The 24,166-nt window shown below is 35.6% G+C and overlaps 1 protein-coding gene across 1 annotated transcript in view; it reads left to right on the plus strand.

Moving 5' to 3' along the window:
* The window catches only part of GPHN (gephyrin), a 339,003-nt gene that overhangs the window by 84,297 nt on the left and 230,540 nt on the right, over nucleotides 1-24,166 (plus strand). The window contains exons 5-6 of the mRNA XM_037728619.1: nucleotides 829-1,101; nucleotides 2,656-2,754. Coding sequence (XP_037584547.1) covers nucleotides 829-1,101; nucleotides 2,656-2,754 — 372 coding nt within the window. The remainder of the gene's footprint in view (nucleotides 1-828; nucleotides 1,102-2,655; nucleotides 2,755-24,166) is intronic.

Below are 24,166 nucleotides of genomic sequence, written 5' to 3' on the forward strand. Positions count from 1 at the left end.
CCCATCAAAATAACACCATCATTCTTCACAGAGTTAGGAAAAACAATTCTAAAACTCATATGGACTCAAAAAAGAGCCTGCATAGTCAAAGCAAGACTAAGCAAAAAGAACATATCTGAAGGCAACATGTGTACCTGATTCCAGACCACACTGTAAGGCCATAGTCACCAAAACAGTGTAGTACTGGCATGAAAATAGGCACGTAGATCAATGGAACAGAATAGAGAACCCAGAAATAAAACCAAACACACCCATCTGATCTTCAACAAAGCAAACAAAAACATAAGCTAGGAAAAGGATAACCTTTTCAACAAATGTTGCTGGGATAATTGGCAGGCCATTTAGCCGTGTAGGAGAGTGAAACTGGATCCTCAACTCTCACCTTACATAAAATTCAACTCAAGATGGATTAAGAACCTAAACCTAAGACCTGAAACTATAAAATTTCTAGAAGATAACATTGGAGAAACCCTTCTAGACATTGGCTTAGACAAGAATTTCATGACCAAAAACCCAAAAGCAACTGCAATAAAAACAAAGATAAATAGCTGGGACCTATTTAAACTAAGGAGCTTTTGCACGGCAAAAGGAACAGTCATCAGAATATATGCTTTTATACCACTGTTGTTCCTTAGCTTATACAGAATACTGTACTTTATGTTATGCGTATTTCATGGCATATTGCTAAGACGATGTTTTACATATGATGAATTCTTGAGATTGATGGAGGAAAATGCAGATCCAAAATCACAAATCAATTTGATTGCCACCATCTTATATAACTACAAAAGTGCTCCATCTTAATTTTTTTCTTTCTCTGGCATACAGGAATGCTTTCAATTCATACTGCCAGCTCTACCTCATGCCATTGACCTTCTACGTGATGCCATTGTAAAAGTAAAGGAGGTGCATGATGAACTTGAAGATTTGCCTTCCCCACCACCTCCTCTTTCCCCTCCTCCTACAACCAGTCCCCATAAACAGACAGAAGATAAAGGGGTTCAATGTGAGGAAGAGGAAGAAGAGAAGAAAGACAGTGGTGTTGCTTCAACAGAAGATAGTTCCTCATCACATATAACTGCAGCAGCCATTGCTGCCAAGGTAAGCCTGATGAAAGACACTCAGAGGTCTAAAGGACCCACAGGTAAATGTACTGGTTTTATCTGTTTTCCATCCTATCCCTCCATACATTTAATACTTTTTCAGAGAACCTAAAAAAATAAGTGGGATGGGCTGGGCATGGTGGCTTATGCCTATAATCCCAGCATTTTGGGAGGCTGAGGCGGCTGATCACAAGGTCAGGAGTTCAAGACCAGCCTGGCCAATATGGTGAAACCACATCTCTACTAAAAATACAAAAGTTAGCCAGGCGTGGTGGTGGGTGCCTGTAGTCCCAGCTACTTGGGAGGCTGAGACAGGAGAATCGCTTGAACCTGGGAGGTGGAGGTTGCAGTGAGCCAAGATTGTGCCAGTGCACTCCAGCCTGGGCAACAGAGTGAGACTCCATCCCAAATAAATAAATAAATAGGATGTCCATGACACTCCACTACTATGTTTCCTTCTTGATATAGGTTCCTTGAGGGCACTGAAGTTTATTCTGAGCCCTGAGGCATTACTGATGAGCTGTTACCTATTGAAGTAATAGCTACCATGATAAACAATGTGACGTTTCAGAACTCTTTGGAGAAGTCATTTTTGTGGACATATTAAATATATAATGTTTATATATTCAAAATATCAAAACTTCACAAATTCTTAAAGGAACAGCAAACTGAAGATAAAAGACCTTAGATGATTCAACAAAGAGTTAGGAAATATTAATAAGGATTTTTATAAAGACAAAGCTTTTCAGCAATTGTTGAATGTTTCTTAACTAATAACTTATTCAAATATTACTTGACACAAATTACCCTAGTGGTATAGATAAGAAATAGATATATTTGCATGTTTAATTTAATTAAGTAATAAATATTATTAGGACAATACCAAAGTATTACAAATTCTCTTTGGGCAACTCCAGGGGTAAATATACTGCCATGAGTTACTTGAGTAAATTCAGCTGTCTTAAAGTTACAGAAAATGATTTATTCTTCATACCTACTAAAGTCCACCTAGCGTGCCTTAATATCTTCAGAAAGCATATCAATTCTAGAAATCATAATTTTTCATTAAGAGCATAAACATTAAAAATTTAATTGCTATATGAAATAATTCTCAGAGTTTCATGGATCATCCAGATATTTTGGCTATCAGCATAGTGAGGTGTTTTTTAAATAATGTATAGATTAGAATCACCAAGAAATCCTTTCGAAGTGTCCATTCAGTAATCCAGTAAGTAGCTACTTAAGGCTAGTAAGTATTTAAGTTGTGTGTGGTTTTTTTATGATACTAATTTGTGAAATAGGTGCATTTTTAAATCATTATATGTTCTTTTTCTTTTACTCTTTAAAAGAGTAAGAAGTGCCATAAATTTCAATCTTAAGAGAAAAGTTTTGGCATTTAAAATCTAAGCTGGTTCTGTCATTCTACATTTGGAAAATGTTAGCATTTCATTTTTCCATTTGTTTTTACCTTTTTTCCTTTTTAGTCATTTTGCTTGTATAGTTTCATGTTTTCCTGTCACTATATTCATAGTTGTTATGTGTTGTGCATTAGAAGCATCCATTCTACACCAGTCCTGCTGTTGTCATGGCACACGGTGAGCAGCCCATCCCTGGTCTCATCAATTATTCCCATCATTCAACAGATGAACGGGTAAGACAAGAAGCTTTTGCATTAATGATTTTGCAAATATGCATTCTACTTCTTCTCCTTGGAGATAGGCTGTAACATATGGAAGATGTGTTGTTTTATGCTGATGGATTTTCAGCATTGCTTTCTTGTGAAAGTGTAAGTGCCACTGAGTATATCCATCAAGGAATTTAATAGTTTCTCCTGTGACTAAAGTACTCTGCTATCATTAAGATTCTGTCATTTGTGACAATGAACTTTTATCAAATGACTTGCAAGAAATTCATTGCTCAGAAGTTATTTTTGTCTTACCAATTTCATCAGATATCTTTAAATAAATTGCTGGACTTAAGATTACCTCTTAAAAGAATCACTTTGAGTCTTAAAATCTAGACAGATTGGTCAAGCAAATAGTTGATATATATTAACCTTCCTGTTTTTTCTCATTATTTTGCATCTCTTTTTTTTTTTCATTCACTAGGCCCTCATTACAACCATTTGCAGAGTTGACTTTGATATAAATTCTTTGGTTCCTCATCATAAGTAAACTTTTTAGGCTGCATGTTTGTTTATTCAGTCACTGGCTGAATGATACCTTGGGGAAAAAAAGCCAGATTGTAAAAGATTAAATTGATAAGTACAAATCTTTAAACAGTGATAATTTAGATACTGGATGCAAAAAAAAAAAAAAAAAATACTGATCTAAATCCCGAATATGGATATAAAATGAGAGGGGTGGAGAAGAAAAACAAATAATAGAGCGAAATTTGGGTTTTAAATACTTAGGAAGCAAAACATCCAAAATTTGGAGAGGAAAAAACCAAGTTAGCTTCCATAGCTTCTTGGAAGATATTACCAAATGTAGACTTTTTTTAATTTTAATTTTGTGGGGTACACAGTAGTGGATATATTTATGGGGGCATGTGAGATACTTTGATACAGGCATACAAAGGGTAATAATCATATCAGGGTAAATGGGTATCCATCACCTCAAGCATTCATCATTTCTTTGTGTTACAACCATCCAATCGTATTCCCTAATTTATTCTTAAATGTACAACAAATTATTGCTGATCATAATCACCCTGTTGTGCCATTGAGATCTTATCCATTGTATCTAACTATATTTTGGGTACCCATTAAGCATTCCCATTTCCCACTCCCCCTCCCCACCCTCTCCACCCTCTGTAACCATCATTCTACCATCTTTATCTGCATGAGTTCAATTGTTTTCATTTTTAGCTCCCACAAGTAAGTGAGAACATGCAAAGTTTGTCTTTCTATGCCTGACTTATTTCATTTAACAATGTCTTCCATTTCCATCCATGTTGTTGCAAATGATAGTATCTCATTATTTTTTATAGCTAATCAGTACTCCATTGTATATATGTACCACATTTTCTTTATTTATCTGCCAATGGACACTCAGATTGATAGTGCTACAATACACATGGAAGTGCAGATATCTCTTCAATATACTGATTTCCTTTATTTTGTATATATACCTACCAGGGGGATTGCTGGATCATATGTAATTCTGTCTTTAGTTTTTCGAGGAACCTCTATACTATTCTGTGTAGTGGCTATACCAACCTACATTCCCACAAGTAGCGTACAAGTGTTCCCCTTTCTCCACATACTCACTGATATTCTTTATTCCCTTTCTTTTGGATAAAAGCTCTATTAACTGAGATGAGATGATATCTCATTATAGTTTTGATTTGCATTTCTCTGATGATCAATGCTGATGAACACCTTTTCATATACTTGTTTACCATTTCTATGTTTTCTTTTGAGAAACATCTATTCAGATCTTTTGCCCATTTTTAAATTGGATTGTTATATATTTTTTCCTATAGAATTGTTTATATAGTCTGGCTACTAATCCCTTTTTAGATGCATAGTTTGCAAATATTTTCTTTCATTCCTTGGATTGTCTGCTCACTTTATTGATTGTTTCCTTTGCTATGAAGAAGCTTTTTAACTTGATGTGATCCCATTTGTCCATTTTTTTCGTTGGTTGCCTGTGTTTGTAGGGTATCACTCAAGAAATCTTTGCCCAGTCCAATGTCCTGGAGAGTTTTCTGTGTGTTTTCTTTTAGTAGTTTCATAGTTTCAAGTCTTAGATTTAAGTCTTTAATCATTTTTATTTGATTTTTATATATGGCAAGAGATAGGTGTCTAGTTTTAATCATCTGCATATGGATATCCAGTTTTCCCAGCACCCTTTATTAAAGAGACTGTCCTTTCCCCAGTGTATGTTCTTGACTCTCTGTCAAAATGAGCTTGCTGTACATATATGGATTTGTTTCTAGGTTCTCTATTCTATTTCATTGGTCTATGTGTTTGTTTTTATGCCAGTACCATGGTGTATTAGCTACTGTAGCTCTGTAGTATAATTTGAAGTCAGGTAATAATTCCTCCAGTTTTGTTTTTATTTTTTCTCAGGATAGCTTTGGTTATCCTGGGTCTTTTGTGGTTCTGTATAAATGTTATGATTAATTTTTCTATTTATGTGAAGGTATTGTGATAGAGATTGCATTGAGTCCATAGATTGCTTTGGGAAGTATGGACATTTTAACAATATTGGTTCTTCCAATCCATGAACATGGAATGTCTTTTCATTTTTTTGGTGTGTCCACTTCAATATCTTGCAAAAATGTTTTATGCTTCTCATTGTAGAAATCTTTTACTTCTTCGGTTAAATTTCTTTCTGTGTGTTTTATTTGTAACTATTATAAATAGGATTACTTTCTTAATTCCTTTTTCATATTGTTCACTGTTGACATATAGAAATTCTATTAATTGGCTGGGCACAGTGGCTCACACCTCTAATCCCAGCACTTTGGGAGGCCAAGGCAGCTGGATCACCTGAGGTTAGGAGTTTGAGACCAGCCTCACCAACAAGGTGAAACCCGTTTCCACTAAAAATACAAAAAATTAGCCGGACATGTTGGCAGGTGCCTGTAGTCCCAGCTAGTCGAGAGGCTGAGACAGGGGAATTGCTTGATCCTGGGAGGCAGAGGTTTCAGTGAGCTGAGATCACGCCATTGCACTCCAGCCTGGGTGATGGAACAAGACTCCATCTGAAAAAAAAAAAAAAGAAATGCTACAAATTTTCGTATGTTGATTTTGTATCCTGCCACTTTACTGAATTTGTGTATCAGTTCTAATAGTTTTTTATTGGAGTCTTTAGGTTTTTCCACATGTTGTAGCATGTGCAAACTATGGTAACACATAATAAATAGGCGTAGATGGGGCAAAAACAGGTTTTGAGAGGGATCTATCCACTTTTAATTCCTGGGGTTCCATGAGGAAAATGGAGGTAAGTACCATTTTCTTGACCAGCAGCTTGAAATTGAGTTTGAGACAAAAATGTGTCTCAGGGTGGGGAGGGGTTTAATGGATTCCTTATCATAAGCTGAATGCTAAGGTGAAGCTATGGAATTGAGTCCTCCTCTAACAAGGGAGAGAAAAGGTTGTCTTGTGACACACCCAGATATCTGGTGGCTATATTTATGCTTGCTGAGATTTGGGTGCATGGTGCTTGGCTTTGGTTAGCTCCCTTGGTCTTACTGTCCCAAAAAGGAAACCTCCAGGTGATGGGCATCCTATTTATTCCCATCACCTGGCAGGATTTGCAGGATAATTGCTCAGAACTAGAATATCGATCCAGATTTCTACATTACCCATCCCTTTTGTTCTTTCTGAGCTGTAGCCAGAAATTGCTGGTTCGTTCACAGAAATAAGCAGGGTTAGTCTAAAATGTACGTAGAAACTTGAAAACAACTAGTGAGTTTAAAATTTAATGACAGATGTATAAGTTGTGAAACAATTTCTCTCTGTCCGTTTTTTATTTTTGTTAAAAATACAAATTGTGATAGGACTGAGTTGTTTGCAAAACAGACTTTAGTCTTATATTAGGCCTGATTATTTGCATAAAATGCAGCAAGAATAACTATTTCCTAATAGGCCTTTTAGACTGGCTTTGATGGAACTCTGTTCCACAAGGAATCTCAGGTAAGACATTTTAAAGCCAAGCCCAGCCACAGGTTTGTCCTCAAATACCTATGAGTTGGGTGATCCTCTCCTCTTAAGTTCCCAGGGTACTTGGGGGTCTTGGGCCTGTTAGAAAGAGATATTGTTTACTGACCACAGGTCAGGAACCCTGTACAGGAACTGTGTAGACAACGATATAAGGCCAGTTTTCTCAAGGGGCTTTTATCAGCTCTGCAAGCCAAGCTTGACTCCTAAAAGGGAAGCATACCCTTCCAGTCCAAGCCTTGGTAAAACAACCAGTTTCTCCAATTGCATCCTGTTGCAAAAGAAAATGGACTTTTATTGTACTAATCCAAACAACTGTATTGCCAAAAGTTAAGAATACTCACAAATACTTTCCCAATTCTAGAGGAACCAGGCAGAGAGAAACAAACATACTCCAAATTTTGTTCACAGTATACCTTACTTAATTATTTAGAGCTGTAAATTGTTCAAAATAAGTTTCCATGAACCTGAAGAATAAAACAGGGATCAGCAATATTCCAAAAAAGCCAAAAAGATTGCTTCAGTTTTCTGCATTTAGTCCATTTAGTTAACTCTGTTCTTGTTTGTTTGTTTGTTTTGAAGTGGAGTTTTGCTCTTGTCACCCAAGCTGGATTACAATGGTGTGACCTCAGCTCACTGCAACCTCCACCTCCCATGTTCAAGCGATTCTCCTGAGTAGCTGGGAATATAGGCACCTGCCACCACACCCAGCTAATTTTTGTATTTTTAGTAAAGACAGTTTCACCATGTTGGCCAGGCTGGTCTCAAACTCCTGACCTCAGGTGATCCACCTGCCTCAGCCTCCCAAAGTGCTGGGATTATAGGCATGAACCACCGCGCCTGGCCTCATAGTTGTGAACATTTTAATTCTTCATGAGTCCTGTATGTTTTTTCTTTGTTCCAATGTCACAGTCTCCAAAATTATTAGAAACCTGCATTTGAGAGCACCTGTTAGAGTCCTATAGCTGATTATAAACCATCTTTTGAAAAGGATCAAAACAAGACAACAATTGTCCAAATAACAAAATGTCCAGGGTAGTTATAGTTAAAAGCACCATTGACAAAGAAGTTTGGTTTTCTCTGTGGTTTATAATAACTTGACATAACCTTAATTATGATTGATAGCATATACTTTAGACATTAGGATTTTAGAAATTCCATGCAATTTGGGAACATATATTAGTATTATTCCCCAAAATATAACCTAAAGAAGATTAAACACCATTTGGCAATCCCATGTAACTAAACATGACAAAAAATCCTGTTTACCTCTTTTTTGGATGCTCCAGGGGTCCTTTGTAGTATCCAAAAAAGCCAGGTGTAAGGAAAGACAAGTTTGATTTTGAGAGGCCTATAAAATTTTTTAGAGGTTTAAAACACTTGTTATTATGAAATAGAATTCCAGATTACCACGAATTATTTATTTTGCCAAAATGATGACTCGGTTATGTTAAAAAGGCAAAAATCTTTTATACCTTTTACAAATTTTGCAAAAGAGCAGATTAGTGCCTTAAGAGTGTCTTGTGCTTTTATTTCAATGTTCAATTCACTAAAAAACCATATAATATCTTTTTGAATTTAGGCAATATATTCACACATGGAATTTTTTTCAAGATTAATTTTTACAATCCATCTACCACTTGTATGAACTTTGAACTTTATTTTATTTAATTCAAAACAACTGCTTAACCCTGGGCAAGAATTTACATATTTATGTCTTTTTATAATCTTTTACTAAAAATACATTTTATTAGTCTTATACAACACACATGTAAATTTATTTCCAGTAGTTTGAGTTATATGTTATAATGGTAACTCCTAGAAATTTTTAACTTTAATGTAAAAACTGATAAGTTGTTTTCATTATGTGCTAGGTGCTGCCAAGATTTAACTCCTTCCAGCATAATTAAGGATGTGGTTAGTTCTACATGTCCTCAGCCTTACCAATTATGGATCAGGCAAGTGAAATCATTCTTAAAACCCAAAAAAGTATTTTATATGCTTCAAACATTTAGCAAGCCTAGCACCTAGCCTGCATAATTTAGCCCACCTACTTATATTTTGATGACATCTGCTTTTTACCAATATTCTTTAAGGCTGTTTTATTTCTCAAAGATTAAAGTCACATAAACTGAAAGGTACCATGCCTTTTATCTTCACTTTAAAAAAAATTTTCATCCAAGCACTTATCTTCCTTTAGACCAATTACTTAGAGCTCTTTTTATAGGCATCACACACACAACACAGATATAACTACACAGACAGGCAAAAGAATACCCAATCACCGTAAGATCTTTTGTTATCAATCACCTACACAGACAGGCAAAAGAATACCCAATCACCGTAAGATCTTTTGTTATCAATCACCTAATTGGATTATTGACCTCCTGGTGGAGCCCTTTAAAGGCAGGGCCAGGAAGACATGCAACTTCTAACACATAATAAATAGGCGTAGATGGGGCAAAAACAGGTTTTGAAAGGGATCTATCCACTTTTAATTCCTGGGGTTCCATGAGGAAAATGGAGGTCTCTCCTCCTTATGTGTGCATTGAGGGTGGCAAGGCAAATGGAGAAAAATAATTCAGTCAACTGAGAAAACTTTTTCCAGCAAAACAAGATCCAAGAAAAGAAAAACTTAAAGCCCTTTTAACTATACCTATAACTTGAATATACACTTTTAATTAAGCTGAGCACTCTTTAAGAAAGTCCTTTTAACCCCCTTATTACTCAACTTTAGCCATGCCATGCAGGCAATATTTCTGGCTTTCAAACTTCACTAAAGTTTCAAAGAAAGGAAAATCCAAGGCAGTTCATGGAGAGAAAGAGAATCAACAAATAACAAAGGTCACACAGATGTCAAACCAGAAAGGACTGATTCCCTAAGCCAGGACTCAACCCAATGCCGCCATTGTAAAATATCAGAGGCTAGAGCAAAACGTTGCCACATGGTTCCAGGTCTTGCTCCCAAAGACATAAAACAAGATGGAGGCCTGCAGCAAAGTTTGCTGACCATAAAGAAAGTCATGCAAATCACACCAAATTGGTTACAGTTTAAGACCAAACTCACAAATCCTTTTTCACAGTTAAAACTCTACAGGGAATTTAAATGGTGATCCCCATTATTCCCAGCCCAGCAAAATGTCTTCCAAAAAATAAAAGAAAACAAAAACAAACCAAAAAAAAAAAAAGAAGAAGAAGAAGAAGAAAACTTCACTTAAAAGTCAACTCCTGACCTGGTTGAGAAAAGGAAAAGACAGCTTAAACTCAAGGCTGTGTTTACTGCTAACAGGGTGGAGAAAAGAAAAAAGATGCCTGGGGAAGAACCTCTTATTCTTATGCAAATGGTTCTTCCACCCCTGAGAAAAACTTAATTGCTCTCCCACAGAGTGGGACCACTTCACCTGGGGAGGGGAAGGCTCCACCGATGCCAGGCAGGGAGCACTGGCCAGCCTGCCATTGGGTATACTTGGGCCATGCATCCCAGTCCTCGCCAGATGGGGAGTGGGGGAGCTGCCATTCACTGGTCCATCTTGCACATGCCTGCAGCTGTTGGGATAGGGTGGTGCATAGTTTCCTCTACTCTCAGAAGAGGTCTGAGGAGAAAAAGGCTTAGAAGCGAAAGGAAAAAAGATTTTTAGGTTGGATGGTACTTACCCTTCCTCAGGCCCCATGTTGGATGCCAAAAAAGTTGTAGGAAAAAAAATTGGTTCTTGTTGCACAGCCAGGATAATTTAGGTGCACAGACACATTCTAGGATGAGTAGGGCAGGGTTTATTGTGTGGGGAAAAAAGGGAAACAGGAACCCTCAGCAAAGCGAGAACAAGTCCTGCTAGCAGGTTTCCCTCCTCACAGATTGACTTGCAGGCCACCACACATGTGACCTGAAGAGCCCAGGCTCCATCCCCCTACAAATGGTGTAAACTTCCAAACTTCCCATGGCTCTACCCTATCCTGCCAGTGCTCAGGCCAGTTGGAGATTCTCTGGGGATACTCTGCCTTATCTGCCGCCTGCATCTATCAATATGAGGCTGCAAAGGCGTAAGAATCATGAACTTGTAGGGAACTGGGGGAAAGTGTGGGAGAGGGGTGAGTGATAAAAGACTATACACACTATGTACAATGTATACTACTCGGGTGATGGGTGCACCAGAATCTCAGAAATCACTACTAAAGAACTTATTTATGTAACAAACACTACCTGTTCTCCTCAAAACCTATTGAAATTAAAAATAAATAAATAAAAACAAAAATGAGCAAAAGACTTGAATAGACATTTACCAGAGAAGATTTGCAAATGGCAAATCTTGATTACCACAATTTATAAAGGGAAAAAGAAAGCAATGTGGACAGGGAGAGCATTAACATTTCTCCAGAGACTTTACACAAAGCATACATATTTTAATATGTTTACATTAATAAAATTTTGCCTATATAAATATAACCTAGGGAAGACTAGGCTTCTCTTTTGATATTACAGCTCTTTATCTGTGCTAAAAACAAATTTTTGTGATTTCTAGTGGCTTTGCTGGAAATTTCAAAGATAGTTTTATTTCTTTTTTTGTTTTTCTGGGACTCTGGACTTCGTAGATAAGTACAAAATAGTTTTAGGTGCCCTGACATTTTTTTTTTAAATTTACTGTATGTTCGGGATCAAATTTTAAGTTATCAGAGAAAACTTGCACATGTGATTTAAATAGACCATGGATACTTGACAAATAATTTTTGGTTGTCTAATCAAAATGATAAGGATATTTTTTTAAAAAAGAATAAAAGGTAATACAGTTAAAAAGTATAAAAGGAGTTAACTCTTTTATAAGTAAGGAACTTTTGTGCTTTGAATTTTTTTCCTTAAATACCCAAATACATAATAAAGTTAACATATAGCACAGAAAATTATTCTGGTAAGACACAGAATCTCTGCTATCTAGTCAGATGATATTGATCATAGGTAAAGGCATTAATCACCAAACTATGCAAGAAAGCCTAGTGAACTTTGTTGATATGTTAACACATTTTTTTCTTTTTTTTTTTGAGACAGGGTCTCACTCTTTTTGCCCAGGCTGGAGTGCAGGGCACAATCTCGGCTTACTGCAACCTCCACCTCTCAGGTTCAAGCAATTTTCCTGCCTCAGTCTCCCAAGTAGCTGGGATCACAGGCACACACTACCATGCCCAGCTAATTTCTGTATTTTTAGTACAGACGGTTTCACCTTTTGACCAGGCTGGTCTCAAACTCCTAACCTCAAGTAATCCGCCCACCTCGGCCTCCCAAAGTGCTGGGATTACAGGTGTGAGCAACCACACGTGACCTCTTAACACATTTTATAACGCATATGGTCAGGCTTTGTGTCCTCACCCAAATCTCATCTTGAGTTGTAATCTCCCTAATTCTCATAATCCCCACTTGTCAAGGGAATTAATTGAATCACGAGGGCAGTTCCCCCATGCCATAGTGAGTGATTTTTCACAAGATCTGATGGTTTTTATAAGGGGCTCTTCCCGCTTCGCTTGGCAATTCACCTTCCTGCTACCTTGTGAAAAAGGTGCCTTACTTCCCTTTTGCCTTATGCCATGATTCTAAGTTTTCTGAGGCCTCCCCAGCCATGCTGAACTGTGAGTCAGTCAAACGTCTTTTCTTTATAAATTACTGAGTCTGGGGTATTTCTTTATAGCATTGTGAAAATGGACTAATACAGTAACTTATCTTCTGAGTCAGGTATTATAAGTCAATAGAAATAAACTTCACTTTCTTTTATTCCTCACAATGTTCTTTCAAATATTCTGGAACAAACTGACACATAATTTTAGGACTACAGTTTTTTCTCAAGCAGTCCATGAGATGATGCTATCTTTATGACAAACTTATCATGTAATTTATGTTTTACATTGACTCACCAAATATTTCTTTCTGACACTAATACATATATACCATTCTGCTAGATGGTCTGTGTTTTTAAGTGGTTAGATGTGACCTAGGCCCTGCCTTTAAGGAAGTCACAATGTAATATAAGAAAAAATATATTCCTAAATGAACCAGTTTTATGAGTGTATTATAAGTGTTAATATTTTCATAGATAAAAAACTAGTCTGCTACTCTAAATGCCATTTTAGGAAATCCCGTGAGACTTATTGATGACTCTTTTGGATTCACTTGGTATTATAAATTGCCAGGGAACAACTTGATCTAATCAACACCTCATCTTTCATCTTTCACCTTAATTATTTCAGTGGCTGGTCTCATCAGTTTCACCCTTGCCTCCCTTCAATTCAGTCTTCACTTCACAGCCGGAGTCAACTTTTTAAAATAAAGTAAATCATGTCACTTCTCTGCTTGAACCCTTCAATGGATTCTCCTCACATTCATTGTTACCAAAACACCTTGACATGTTCAGCTAGATTCTGCATGATCTGGCTCCTCCCTGCTTTCTAGGCTCTTCTCTTACCATTTCTCTCTTGTGCTTTATTCCTTAGTAAGCTCCATATAGCTTTTTCTTTCCACAGGGAATATGCTGTCCTCACTACTTAAAATGTTCTTAAACCCACTCTTTGCCTGGCTAACTCCTATGCATTCTTTCTGCTCTGGTTTATCTATTTCTCACAGACAGAATTCACTGATCCACAGTGCCCACGTAAATTATGCCTGCAGTTATTCTCTATCACACCTTGTTATTTTCCTTTATAGCACTTACAGTTATAATTATGTATTTATTCATGTGTTTATTTAATTTCTCTGTAGAACTGTAGGTGGGAAGATTCATGAGGATATGAGTTATATCTCTTTTATTCATATGGTCTATCCAGCACCTAGCACAGGTTGGCACATAGTATAGTCTGTATAAATTTTGGTAAATATATTCCATGAAAAGATATGGTACATCATTCATCTTGATGGAATCAATGTCTTTTAACTAAAAAGACTGACATGTTAAAAAGAGATATATTTAGCCATGCCCATGATGTATAAGAATTGTTCCATGGCCAGGCACAATGGCTTCTACCTGTAATGTCAGCCACTTGGGAGGCTGAGGTGGTGGGATTGTGTGAGGCCAAGAGTTCAAAACCAGCCTGAGCAACATAGTGAGTCCCCATCTCTACAAAAAGTAAATTTAGCTGGGTATGGTGCTATACACCTGTTATCCTAGCTACTTGGGAGGCTGAGGTGGGAAAATTGTGTGAGCCCAGGAATTTGAGACTGCAGTGAGCTGTGATCACACCACTGCACTCCAACCTGTATGACAGAGTAAGGCCCATCTTGCAAAAAGGAAAAAAAGAACCTTTCATGAAATACACAAGTAGTGACTATATTCTTTTTCTATAGTAAGTAAATATATTAAGTGACTATAGTTACAATGATAATAGAGAATCATTTTTGAATGTTAACCATAAAATAGACATTCTTCTAAGCTTATAAGTGCCGTAGGAAATTAATACTGGAATACAGGTTTAAGCAAGATTATACCTTTTTATTTTCCTGAAAGGGAATTACATAATAATAAGGATAGATTGCTACCATTAAGAGCAACAAAAATTCTGAAATTTTTAAAGCAACGAAAGAATAATTTTTGTAAGTATAAATATTTCTTGTAAAAACAAGCATATGAATATTTAAATGTTTAAGTTTATTAAAAAATCTCATATAATCATACTTCATATGTGTGCCATGTAAGTGGTTTTTCATTATAAATATGAATTATAAATTCTTGTAGATTTTTGTATTATTAATTTTAATCTAAATTTAGGTATTCACATTTTTTGTTAAATTTCATTTTGTTGGATTCAGCCCATCTGTCTACTAAGAGGTCTTTTTAAAATCTGTATCAGCTGTCCAGTATATTACTTGTCTTTGTAGCTTCTGTCACAGGCAAATATGTTAAGCATGCTTTCATTCAAGTCACTGATAAAACTTTTTTTTCAGTCTAGGCCATTTTACACACTACCAGAAACCCTTTTGGTTGTAATTGCTTAACTCACATATTTCTAGTTCAGTACATCAAAACCTACAGACCTACTTTCTCTATCTTATCCACAAGGCATTTATGAGTGACTTACCAAATACCTTAATGAACTCAAGATACATTGGATTGACACGTTTTGGGGAGTTGTTTTTTTGTTTAGATAGGGTCTCACTCTAAAGCTAAGGTGCAATGGCACAATCACTGTAGCCTCCACCTCCTGGACTCAAGCAATCCTCCTGCCTCAGCATCCCAAGTCGCTAGGACCACAGGGACAGTTCTTCTTTAATAAAACTTTGTAGCACATAATTATAACCTCTGAAGGATCATTATTAGAAGCTCTGAGAAGATGTATGTGTATGTTTTCTGAAATAACTCATTTATGTATTCATGTGTAATCAATCTTTTTTTTTTCTACCTGAGATGGAGTCTTTCTCCGTTGCCCAGGTGGGAGTACAGTGGCACATTGCAACCTCTGCCTCCTGGGTTGAAGCAATTCTCTTGTGTTAACCTCCCAAGTAGCTGGGAGTACAGACACATGCCACCACACCTGCCTAATTTTTGTATTTTTAGTAGAGACAGGCTTTCACCATGTTGCTTAGACTGGTCTTCCAGCTGGCTGGTCTCAAATTCCTGACCTCATGATCTGCCCACCTCCTCCTCCCAAAGTACTGGAATTAACAGGCGCGAGCCACCATGCCCAGCCTTCAGTTTTTATTGTTAGTTCAGACGCTGTGTCACACACCTGAATGTCAAATAGGATTTCTAGAAAGCGCAGCATGCTTTAATGATCTCTAAAAAGAGAAGTTGGAAGGAAAAGGTGCACATTTTGGAGTTGGCCACCAAGCTGGTCAAGGGATCCAAAAACCTGCACCGTAAAGAGTGACAAATTGTGGCTGTTGAAGCTGTACTCCTTTGTACATGGTTGCTTTGGGAGACTCGCTTCAATTATTATACATTTGCTCACTAACTACCCAACATTAAAATCAAATAACAGAATTTCTATTGTACAGCCTTGCAACTTTAAATTTTTCTTCAAAACAAAATTTTAAGTGGGAAAAATAATTATTAGAAGAGAAAATGTGTGCTCATTTATGAATTTTCTTGGCCTCAAATGTAAATTTGTATGTTTACTTTATTGGCATTCATACTGGCATTTCAAAGGACTACAGAGTTGAAAAGGGAAAAAATATTTTGGCTATGTATTCTGATTTTTATCATATAACTCTCTATTTCTTCTTTTATAAGTTTCTGCCCAACCAGTGAAATTAGCTTTAGGACAGAAAAAAAAAAAAAAAAAACATAGATAAAAAATCAGCACAGGTCCTAGGAAATTTATTTGTTGCCATTACAATTTTCCTTAATGAAGAAAATTCTATTGTTTAATAATTCACTGTCAAAATTACATTGCATATCTAAAAAAAGTTTGAGATCACCTGGGGCAAATTGTTTTCTTCATGCTGTGAGTTGGATAAGATAGTAGAGTTACAGATTAGCTCTCTAAAAGTAGGAATGTTATTTCTTTTGTGAGTGATTTGGCATTTTTCCTTCTCGTTTGTGCTGATTTAACTCACTACAAATTCTACTTACTCTAGGTAGATCCTCACTACTCCATGGCAAGCCTTTGATTCATCTCTCTTATGACTGCCTTACATACATAGCCGAATTGCAATTTTCAAACCTTTGTTCTTGACTCAGTTTCCCCTATTTTCTTCCCTTCTTGTTATATTAAAAGCCATCAGGGCTAAATACTTTTCCTTTCTGTTTAAAACAATTTTCCTGAATTAACACTTTGTTCTGTTCCTTCTATTTCAAAAAACTGCTTGTAATTCTCAGTTAGTGACTGCATCTACTTCCATATTATTAGATATTATCTATGTACAAGACATTGTATTAATTCTTTATTTCTCCCTATTTGTTGACTATGTTGGCTACTTACTTTCTGAAACAGTCCCCCACCATGATTTTCATTACTGAAATATTTTAATTAGGCAACTAACACATGAACACACACTCATTTAAAAAAGAACGTGAAACATAGATAAGATGAATATCCTTTTTGAACCAACTTCTCATCCATTTTCATTTAACTTCACACTTCCCCAGAAGTAAACATTTTTATTATTTTAAAGGGTATCCTTCAAAAGTTTTCTGTACAAACACAGGAACTACAGAGTTTCGCTCTTGTTTCCCAGGCTGGAATGCAGTAACACAGTCTTGGCTCACTGCAGCCTCCACCTCCCGGGTTCAAGCAATTCTCCTCAGGTGCCCGCCACCACGACTGACTAATTTTTTGTATTTTTTTGTAGAGTCAGGGTTTCATCATGTTGGCCAGGCTGTTCTCAAACTCCTGACCTCAGGTGATCCACCCGCCTTGGCCTCCCAAAGTGCAGTTTTTAAGTGGCATATGTGTGTTTAATTAAGAAAAGGATAAAGAAACTTGGAAGCTGCTTGTAAAATTTATATAGATAAAATTGCAAAGGGCAAAAAAACAACCAAGATAGTGTTGAACAAGTAAAAGAGCAAAGTGATGGTCATTTGGGTTGTATGTACTTTTTGATTATTAAAATAATGGTGTTATGCGTATTCATGTATTTTTTTATTGGAACACTTCTTTTCAGTTCTCTTGAATATACACTTAGGAGTAGAATTTGTTGTCATATGATAATTCTATGTTAACTTTTTAAGGAAGTGCCAAAATATTATCCATAGAGCTGCGTAAATTTACATACCCTTCAGCAATGTGTGAGGGTTCTAGTTTCTCTATATTCCTTCCAACATTTGCTATTTTTCCTTTTTTTTTTTTTGAGACAGGGTCTTACACTGTTGCCCGGGCTGGTGTGTAGTGGCACAATCTCGGCTCACTGCAACCTCCACCTCCTGGGTTCAAGAGAGTCTCCTGCCTCCAAGAGATTCTCCTGTCTCAGCCTCCCGAGTAGCTAGGATTACAGGTGCCCGCCACCACACCCGGCCTATTTTTCGTATTTTTAACAGAGAGTAGGTTTCACTATGTTGGCCAGGCTGGTCTTGAACTCCTGACCTTGTGATCCACCTGCCTTGGCTTCCAAAAGTGCTGGGATTACAGGTGTGAACCACCGTGTACAGCCTTCTTTTTTTCTTATTTCTTATCACCATCACCTGAATGGGTGTGAAATGGCATCTCATTGTAGTTTTGATTTGCATTTCCCTAATGACTAAGGATACTGAACATCTTTTCATATACTTGTTGATGATTTGGGTATCTTCTTTAGAAAAATGTTTATTCAACTATTTTGCCCATTTCCAAGCTGCTTGTTTGTCTTTTTATTATTGAGTTGTAAGAGTTCTTTATATATGTTCTGGATACTGGACTCTATTGGAGATATTGTTTGCAAATTAATTTTAATTAATTAATTAAAATTTTTCTCCCTTTCATCTTTTCAATGTCTTGATAACGTCTTTTGAACAAAAGTTTTTAAGTTTAACGAAGCCTAGTTAATCTAATTTTTTTGTTGTTGCTTGTGCTTTTGGTGTCATATCTAAAAATCCATCATCAAAGTCATGAAGATTTACCTTTATGTTTTCTTCTTAGAATTTTACAGTTGAGCTCTTATAATACAATTAGGTATTTGATCCATTTTGACTTAATTTTTGTTTATGATGTAAGGCAAGGTTTCAACTTCATGTTTTTGCATATGGATATGCAATTGTTCTAGCATATTTTATTGAAAGACTATTTTTCCCCATTAATTGACTTGGCATTCTTGTCTCAAAGCAGTTAAGTATAAAGGTAAGTCTCAAATCAGTTAAGTATAAAGGTAAGAGTGCTTATTTATGGACCCTCAATTATATTCCATTGACCTATGTTTGCCTTATCCTGATACCACACTGTTTTGATTACATAGCTTTGAAGTAAATTTAGAAAGCAGGAATGACCAGGCACAGTGACTCACACCTGTAATCCCAGCACTTTGGGAGGCCGAGGCAGGCGGATCAGGAGTTTGAGGTCAGGCTGAGGTTGGGAGTTTGAGACTATCCTGGCCAAAATGGTGAAACCCTGTTTCTATTAAAAATAGAAAAAAATTAGCCAGGGATTTTGGTGGGTGCCTTTAATCACAGCTACTTGGGAGGCTGAGGCAGGAGAATCACTTGAACCCAGGAGGCGGAGCTTGCAGTGAGCTAAGATCATGCCATTGCACTCTGGCCTGGGCAGCAAGAGCAAAACTCTATCTCAAAAAAAAAAAAAAAAGAAAGAAAGAAAGCAGGAATTATGAATTTTCCAACTTTCTTTGTTTTTTTCAAGATTGTTTTAGCTATTAGGTTCTCTTGAGACTCCATATGAATTTCAAGATAGGTTTTTTCTATTTCTGTAAAACACACCAGAGGGATTTGGCAGGGATTGCATTGCATCTGTAGATAGCTTTGGACAATATTACTATCTTAGCAGGATTAAATACTATATTCCATTAACATATATGTCTTTCTGTTTATTTCAATCTTTAATTTCTTTCAGCAATGTTTTGTAATTTTTGATATACAGGTTTTATACCTCCTTGGTTAAATTTACTCTGCATATTTTGTTTTCTTTAATGCTATTGTAAATGGAATTGTTTTCCTAATTTTATTTTTGAATGGTTTCTGTATTGGTATATAGAAATACAAGGGATTTTTATATGTTCTTCATGTATTCTACAACTTAGCTAAATTTATTAGCTCTACTTGTTCTTTTTGTGGATGTTTTGGGAATATATATATAAGATATTCCTAAATAATATATAGTATTATATATAATATATGTATTCATATCATCTGTTAATATAGTTCTACTTCTCTTCCAATTTGAAGCCTTTTATTTCTATTTCTTCCCTAATTACCCTGTCTAGAACTTTCAGTATAATGTTGAGTAGAGTTGGCCTGAGCAGACATCCTTTTTCCTGAACTTAGGGGTAAATTTTCAGTCTCTCATTATTAAGGAGGATGTTAGCTATGGGTTTTTTATAGATCCCTCTATCAAATTCAGTAAGTTGCCTCATATTCTTAGTTTTCTGAGTGTTGTATCATGAAAGGGTATTTCATCAAATGTTTGTTCTACATTAATGGACATGATCATTTGTGAGGTTTCTTTTCTTCTTTATTAACACGGTGTATTTCACTGATTTATTATCTTATATTGAGCCACTCTTACATTTTTGGAATAAATCTTACCTAGTCTTAATGTATAATCCTTTTAGTATACTATTTGTTTTTGTTTCCTAGTATTTTATTAAGGATTGTTGCATCTATATTCATAAAGGCTTGTATTTTTTTTTGTTCTTGTGATTTTATTGTCTTTAGTGTCAGGGCAATACTGGCCACTTAAAATGAGTGAGGAAGTATTCCCTTCTCTTGTATTTTGTGGAAGAGTTGGTAAAGAATTTTTAAAAATTCTTCTTAAACACTTAATAGAATTCCTTAATGAGGCCATCTGGTCCTGGGCTTTTCCTTGTTGGAAGTGTTTTTATGTACTCATTCAACCTTTTTAGTACTTCTATTCACATTTTCTTTTTTTTCTTGAGTTAGTTTTGGTAGTGTCTTTGTTTCTAAATATTTTTCTGTCTTATCTAGGTCATGCAGTTTTCATACAGTTCATAGAATTTAATGACTATAAAATAATCATCTCATAATCATTTCATTTCTGTAAGATCACTAGCAATGTTCCTACTCTCATTCCTGATTTTAGTAATTTGAATCTTTTCCTCTTTTTGTCAGCCTACTTAAAGATTTGTTAATTTCACTGATATTTAAAGGACCAACTTTGGTTTTGTTGATTCTTTCAGTGTTTTGTGTTCTTTATTTTATTTATGTCCATTATAATTCTTATTACTTTCTTTTGTTTGCTTTGGGTTTAGTTTACACTTTATGTTATAGCTTCCTAAGGTGGAAGATTAGTGTATTGATATGAAATCTTTCATCTTTTTAAAAGCAGGTGTTAACAGCTATAAATTTCCCTCTGAGCACTGTTTGTCTGCATCCATGAATTTTCATGTTATGTTTTCATTTTCATTTATCTCAAATTATTGTCTTATTTCCCTTGTGATTTCTTTTTTGAATCATTGATTATTTAAAAATATGTTTAGTTTCCACATATTTGTAAATTACCCAGATTTATTTCTTTTCTTTTTTCTTTCTTTCTTTTTTTTTTTTTTTTTTTTTTTTTTTTTTTTTTTTTTTTTTTTTTTTTTTTTGTGGTGGAGTATTACTCTGTCTCCTAGGCTAGAGCGCAGTGGCACCATCTTGGCTCACTGCAACCTCTGCCTCCCAGGTTCAAACAATTCTCCTACTTTAGTCTCTGGAGTAGCTGGGGTTAGACTTTTTTGTAGGGCAGATCCACTAGCAATAAACTCACTCTGCTTTTTTTTTTTTAATCTGGGAATATCCTAATTTTACTTCATTTTTGAAGTATAGTTTTTATCAGATATGGAATTCTTGGTTGACAGATTTTTTCATCTTTCAACATTTTAACCATGTCATTCCACTGTTTTCTGACTGTCATGGTTTCTATTGAGAAATCAGCTGTAACTCTTAATGAGGATCAGATTTTCTTCTTTGTCTTTGTCACTTTGTCTTTGTCACTTTCAGCAGTTTGGTTATGGTGTCAGTCTTTTTTAGTTTATCTTGCTTGTGAGTGTTGAACTTCTTGTGTGCATTCATGTCTTTCATCAAATTTGTGAAGTTTTCAGGAACTGTTTCCTCAAATTATCTTTTGCTTCTTTCTCTCCTCTCCTTCTGGGACCACCAATAATCATATCTCAGTACACTTGATGGTATTCCACAGGTTGCTTAAGCCATGTTTTTTTTTCCTTCATTTATTTTCTTTCTAATCCTCGTACTAGATAATCTCAATCACTTTATTTGCAACTTCACTAATTCTTTCTTCCACCTGCTGAAATCTGCTGTGGAGTCCCATTAGTGAATTTTTCATTTCCATTGTGATTTTCAATATTAGAATTTCTATTTTGTTTCTTATTATGATATTCATCTTTTTGTTGATATTCCCTGTTACTGAGGCATCATTCTGTGCTTTCTTTAGTTCTTTGTTTATAGTTTCCTTTAGCTCTTTGAGCTAAACTTTATTAAAATAGCTAATTTAAAATCTTTGTTTAGTCAGCTCAGTGTCTGAGCTTTCTCAGAGACAGTTTCTGTTTATTTCTTTTTTTTTTTCTTATTTTCCTGTGTACAGGTTATACTTTCTTATTTCTTTGCATGCTTCATAATTTTTTGTTGAAAAATTGACATTTAAATATTATAAGTGGCAACTCTGGAAATTAGATTCTCCCCTCTTCCTGGGGCTTTTTGTTGTGGCTTGTTCAGCAGCAGTAGTTTGTTTAGTTCGTTTTTTGAAATACCTTTGTCAAGCTTGTATTTCCTTTGCTGTGCCTAACCTCCAAAGTTTCTGTTTCATTAGTTTTCAACTAGTGATTTGACAGGTATTTCCTTAAATGCCTGGAACCAAAAAATTAACAATAATAAAAACAAAACAAAAAATCAGAGAAAATCTCCCATTTTTTGCAGATGAGCTCTTTGTATATATTAGGTCACACTTCAACACTCAGCCAGGCAATTTACAACTCTGCATTAGCTTTCATTTCCTGCTTGTATAGAGCCTCAGGTCTTTTCTAAGGATGTGCCCAGCCCTGGGAAAACCTGGCCTTTTAGAGTCCAAAGAATATATGAGAGCTTTTCAGAGTCCTTATGCCTGAAAGTACCTCATTTCATAGCTTTCACTGCCAGGTTTTTCACTTTATCTGTTTGTCCTATTTTCCCATGTCCAGATGACAGTGGCTAATGCATTTGCCTTTTAATAATTGGACAAACACTACCCAAGGAGTAGCTGCCTCAACCCTGGGAGTATTCTGAGTTAATGAAATAAAGGCAAGCCCTTTGAATGTGTCCTTCAATAAGTCATAAGATACTTCAAAACAAAAAAAAAAATGCACTTCTTTTCAAATAACGTTTGTTTTCCCTCTGGTACTGCAGACGTGTATTGGGAATGTGGGCTGTTGTCTTCAAGGCCACCTTTTTGGTTTGTTTTTCTTGGTTAACTGTTCACCTGGTTGTAAACATTTTATTCATTTTCAGAGTTCTGGTAAAGTTCATTCTGGCTGTTTTTGCCAATTTATTTTCTGCTTTAGTAGAGTGATGGGATTTTGGATTTCTCTACTCTGCTGTTTTCACTGATGTCACTCAGGAAGGATTCCTTTTAAGATACAGAAACCACTAACCATAAAGGAAAATATTGATGTATTTAGCTACATTAAAATTAAACATTTCGTTCATCAATAAACGTGATTAAGGTAAAAGACAAGCTACAGAGTAGGAATAGATACACTATATACAACTGACAAAAGACTAGTTATCCAGAAAAAATACTGAAATCTAACAATTTAGTAGGAAAAGTACAAGGAAATTAGGGGAAAAAATGGGCAGAAGATTTGAACGGGGACTTCACAAGAGAGAAAACCTAAATGGCTGACAAATGTATGAAAAGGTGCTCACTCTCACTAAGAATCAGAGAAAGGGAAGATAAAACTACAATGCCATATTGTTACACACCCACCAAATGTTTTAAAATGAATAATGCCAACAGTGCTAGGTAGAATTAAGTTGCAGAATAAGAGAAACTGTTACTATTCTTTGGGGATAGATGTATAGATTGCTTACCCAACTTAGAAATTTTTAAAAGAAGGTATTCATACCCTATAACCAACAATTCTATTCCTGAATGTGTATGTGTGTGTGTGTGTGTATATATATATATATATATATATATATATCCCAGAATTTTACTCACACGGGCATCATAACACCCATAGGTTCCTAGTGGCCTTTTTCGTAATGGCTTCAAAATGAAAACAATGCAGTTGTCTTCAACAGAGTAATCTATATTCACTGACTCCTTTTCCTTACCTCCAGTTTTTTTCTTGACCCCTTGTAATCAGGTTCTGTCTTTATCAAATAATGAAATAGAATTTTCTCAGGTAACTAATTACTACCGTCTTGTTCTTCAGTGTCTAATTCTTCCCCCTTTTTCTAGTTTCTGTCTTGACATATTATTCTTATATGGTCTTCATCTTTAGGATCTCATTTATTACTGTAACTTCAACAACTATATCTCAGCAATAATTTCCAAATCTGTATCTCTAGCATAGGCAGTTGTTTTTGTTTTGTTTTTTTTTTAAGATTGGGGGTGAGGATTTGTTTCCAAACTATGTAAATGAAATTGCAAACTTATGTTTACTGATATTAACTGGATCCACAATGGTAATTGAAAATTCCTTTGCCTTATCCTTCATTTTCATTCATCAAGGCATTTTTTAAAGAATTTTACCATTCTCCTAAAACTATCTTTACTGCTTTTACTCCCCTTATTCTCATTAGTAAGCCTTTCATGCAAGCATTAAAAAAAAAGGAGTAATAAATAT

The sequence above is a fragment of the Cebus imitator genome, unplaced genomic scaffold, assembly GCF_001604975.1.
Source record: "Cebus imitator isolate Cc_AM_T3 unplaced genomic scaffold, Cebus_imitator-1.0 Scaffold13, whole genome shotgun sequence".
Taxonomy (NCBI): Eukaryota; Metazoa; Chordata; class Mammalia; order Primates; family Cebidae; genus Cebus; species Cebus imitator.